Below are 619 nucleotides of genomic sequence, written 5' to 3'. Positions count from 1 at the left end.
GTGTTATATTTAAAGAGATAGGAAGAAATCCTATAGAAGCAGGTAAACGGGGGAAGAGCATGTGTTTTGTATCACATCAACTTGTGATCCTGTGCTAGCGCTGAGCCGTCAGAGAGGTTTCATAAAAGAAAGGAAATTCCTCTTAATACTGAGTTAATGTTTAGGGGTAAAGTGATACTGTGAAATCCAACTCCCTCTCACTTGTCATGAACGCATCCCCAATAAAGTAATGCGTGGGAGTATATTACCCCGTCTAAACCCACACAGTCACACATATGCCAAGAGGGATACAGAGGCACCTTATAGTTTCAGAGACACTTGTCCTAACCGTTACCGTCAGTATCAGAAGTAGAGGATGGCCAACTTACCCCGGTAACTGTTTCCAGGCTTGTAAAATTCTGGATCGCCCTCCACCCTGAGGCTAAATTCATTATACCCTTCCCTCCTGGTTCCTTGGGCTCGCAGGATCCGACTGCAATATCCCTCGGATTTCCCAGCTTTCTCCAAGGTTTCATCAGGAAAACCCTTCGCCACCAAGGGGAAAGTCAACGCCAGAAGCCGCAGGGCTAGAGGCTGCAGATGCGCTCCCATCCTCGGCGCTCCGCACAACTTTTTATCG

General features: G+C 47.3%; 1 protein-coding gene across 1 annotated transcript in view; it reads right to left on the bottom strand.

Moving 5' to 3' along the window:
- The window catches only part of LOC104161276 (spondin-1-like), a gene marked incomplete at its 3' end in the record, with an annotated part of 7,192 nt that extends 6,587 nt beyond the window's left edge, over positions 1–605 (bottom strand). The window contains exon 1 of the mRNA XM_009699639.1: positions 369–605. Within this exon, the coding sequence (XP_009697941.1) occupies positions 369–591 (223 nt within the window). The remainder of the gene's footprint in view (positions 1–368) is intronic.
- Positions 606–619: the final 14 nt, after the last annotated feature.

Source organism: Cariama cristata, unplaced genomic scaffold (assembly GCF_000690535.1).
Source record: "Cariama cristata isolate BGI_N322 unplaced genomic scaffold, ASM69053v1 scaffold20664, whole genome shotgun sequence".
Lineage (NCBI taxonomy): Eukaryota > Metazoa > Chordata > Aves > Cariamiformes > Cariamidae > Cariama > Cariama cristata.
The sequence above is the reverse complement of the archived record's forward strand: the minus strand, read 5'-3'. Positions and strand labels throughout refer to the sequence as shown.